Consider the following 2814-nt stretch of genomic DNA (forward strand, 5'->3'; position numbering starts at 1 on the left):
TCTCAATAATCCTTAGTAATCTTCAAACAATTCTTAAGACATAAATTAACATATCTATTCCATGCTATTTTAAAATGTTTATTCCACTGGGAGAGTTTATGAAAATTTAATTTTTAAAAGTTTCTATATATAGAAAAAGTAATTTTAAATTCATTTTTTAAAAACTTTAATACAAAAACTGAAACAAATTTTATGGGCAAAATGAAGCAAAGATGAGTACCTAGTTTGTACACCATATTTCCATAAATTCATAAAGACAAACTTTTCCCACTGTTAGCATCTCCCCTGTGATTACCAAATAGTCATGTGAATTTTGAGTTTCAGAGTTGAGGTCATAGACGCTGACATGTTATGGAGATGAATATTCCCTAGAAGTTTGTGTCCTTGTATTCACAAGACAGCAAGAGAAGCTTTCTCCTTATTAAAAAAATATATATATATTAAAAGGAAAGTTATACACATTCTTTTTTATATATATATACACATTCTAAATTGGAATCTTATCTCTCCATAATTCCTATCTCAACAGACAACAGTAGAGATGACGGAGGATAACCTCTCCTTGACAACTGAATTTATCCTCATAGGATTTACAGTTCATCCAGAGCTGAAGACCCTTCTGTTTCTGGTGTTCTTTACCATCTATCTGATCACCATGGTGGGAAATCTTGGCCTGGTGGCATTGATAGTTACAGAGCATCATCTTCACACACCAATGTACATCTTCCTGGGGAATCTTGCTCTGATGGATTCCTGTTGTTCTTGTGCCATTACCCCTAAGATGCTACAGAACTTCTTTTCAAAAGACAGAATGATTTCCCTCTATGAATGTATGGCACAATTTTATTTTCTCTGCCTTGCTGAAACTGCAGATTGCTTTCTCCTGGCAGCAATGGCTTATGATCGCTATGTGGCCATCTGCAAACCACTGCAGTACCACACTATGATGTCAAAGAAACTCTGCATTCAGATGACCACAGGGGCCTACATAGCTGGAAACCTGCATTCCATGATTCACATTGGATTTTTGTTTAGGTTAACTTTCTGTAGATCTCATCAAATCAATCACTTTTTTTGTGATGTTCTTCCATTATATAGACTCTCCTGTGCTGACCCTTATATCAATGAATTGATGATATTCATCTTTTCAGGGTCAGTTCAAGTATTCTCTATTATCATAGTAATAATCTCTTATCTTTTCATCCTTTTCATGATTTTTAAAATGAAATCCAAAAAAGGAAAAGGTAAAGCCTTATCTACTTGTGCATCCCACTTTGTCTCTGTCTCAATATTCTATGGTTCTCTTCTCTTCATGTATATTAGACCAAATTCAGTTAATGACAAAAATAAAGATATACCTCTTGCTATTTTTTATACACTAGTTATTCCTTTGTTAAATCCTTTCATTTATAGTCTAAGAAATAAGGAAGTAATAAATGTTATGAAAAAAATTATGAAGAAAACAACATTCTAAAATATCATTCCATATGGACAATTGATTTTAATTTGATAAAACTTTATTTTCAAAATCAAGCAATACTGAGAAAGTTGAAAATAGCCTCTTTATATAAAATACTGAATTACTAAAACATTATGGTATATGAATCAAATAAGCAAGTTCAGTGAGGAGAGAGATTCTGCTAAAATATATTCCAAAATCTAAGCTACCAGGTTCTATCAAGGGTAAATAATTATTCTTGAGACCACCAATTGTGTCAGGATGAATTTAGTCACAATAGTAACTATTACTTCAGAGTATAATGAATTACAATTTTCAACAAATCCAACAAAGGTAAGGAATAGAAGTAACTATATAGGAAGGTCCCCTCCATTTAAGACTGTTGGCATGCTGCTGGAATCCTAAGGCATAATCTTACAAAGCCCTCATATTCCAAGTTTTTAAATATCAATCCCATGTTAAGCAACACTGTATAACAGAAGTAAATAGTATGTTTGAATTTGAATTTCAGTTTTGAATTTGTTCAAGAGATTATGCTTCACCACGAATTCAAGCAGAGCATGTATTCTCTAATCAGGAACAGTTTTCTCTTTAGTGTTGGTAAATCTTCTCTCAACTTCTCCAAAATAGAGTATCTGAATACATTAATGGTTTATCAATCTGTAGTGAAAATCATGCTATTTATACTGATAAATGTATGAATTTTACATTTTCATGTAGTTTGATTGTTCGTTACATATATGACTGTGTAATTTATGAACACAATTATTTTTAAAAAGAAGTTTTATTTTCTCTTTCTTACTTCCCTTGCTTGTTATTGGGAATAACACTAACCTGGACTGATCCAATGTAAAGGATTGATATATACACAGCATTAACAAAAGGTGAAGGTGCTATTGAAACATAAATGAGAGAGAAAATAGCAAAAATATTTTAAATAAACAAAAATATTTATTGATCCTTACAGTGCAAATGTGATAGAAAAAATAATTCCCTGAGAACCTATTGTCTGCTGGGCACTAAGCTAGACATTTCATATATACAGACATGACTTTTCATGTTTTCCTCAGTAAAAATCTCATACTTTGAAATATTGTGGTGTTTACCCAAGTTCATCCAAATCGTTGGAGTAAAGTAGAATTTGGGTCAACAAAACCTTTTGCTACACACTTGGGAGTTCAGAAAGTGGAGATCCTTGTAGTTGGGACATTTAGTTCTTAAGTAGCATCAGAAATAATTGCACTTTAAAATAAAGCAGGGGATAAAATAAATAAATAAATAAAGCAGGAGAATTTTAATATTTGGAAAAAAAACAGCAATGGGTATGACCAGTCAATGTTTATGGAAATGAGTGT

The 2814-nt window shown here is 31.8% G+C and overlaps 1 protein-coding gene across 1 annotated transcript; it reads left to right on the plus strand.

Moving 5' to 3' along the window:
- Positions 1-541: 541 nt before the first annotated feature.
- On the plus strand, positions 542-1474 carry LOC109562321 (olfactory receptor 5K3-like). Its single transcript, XM_070793611.1, has one exon. The coding sequence runs from the start codon at positions 542-544 to the stop codon at positions 1472-1474; it is 933 nt and encodes a 310-aa protein (XP_070649712.1).
- Positions 1475-2814: the final 1340 nt, after the last annotated feature.

The sequence above is a fragment of the Bos indicus genome, chromosome 1, assembly GCF_029378745.1.
Source record: "Bos indicus isolate NIAB-ARS_2022 breed Sahiwal x Tharparkar chromosome 1, NIAB-ARS_B.indTharparkar_mat_pri_1.0, whole genome shotgun sequence".
Classification (NCBI taxonomy): Eukaryota; Metazoa; Chordata; class Mammalia; order Artiodactyla; family Bovidae; genus Bos; species Bos indicus.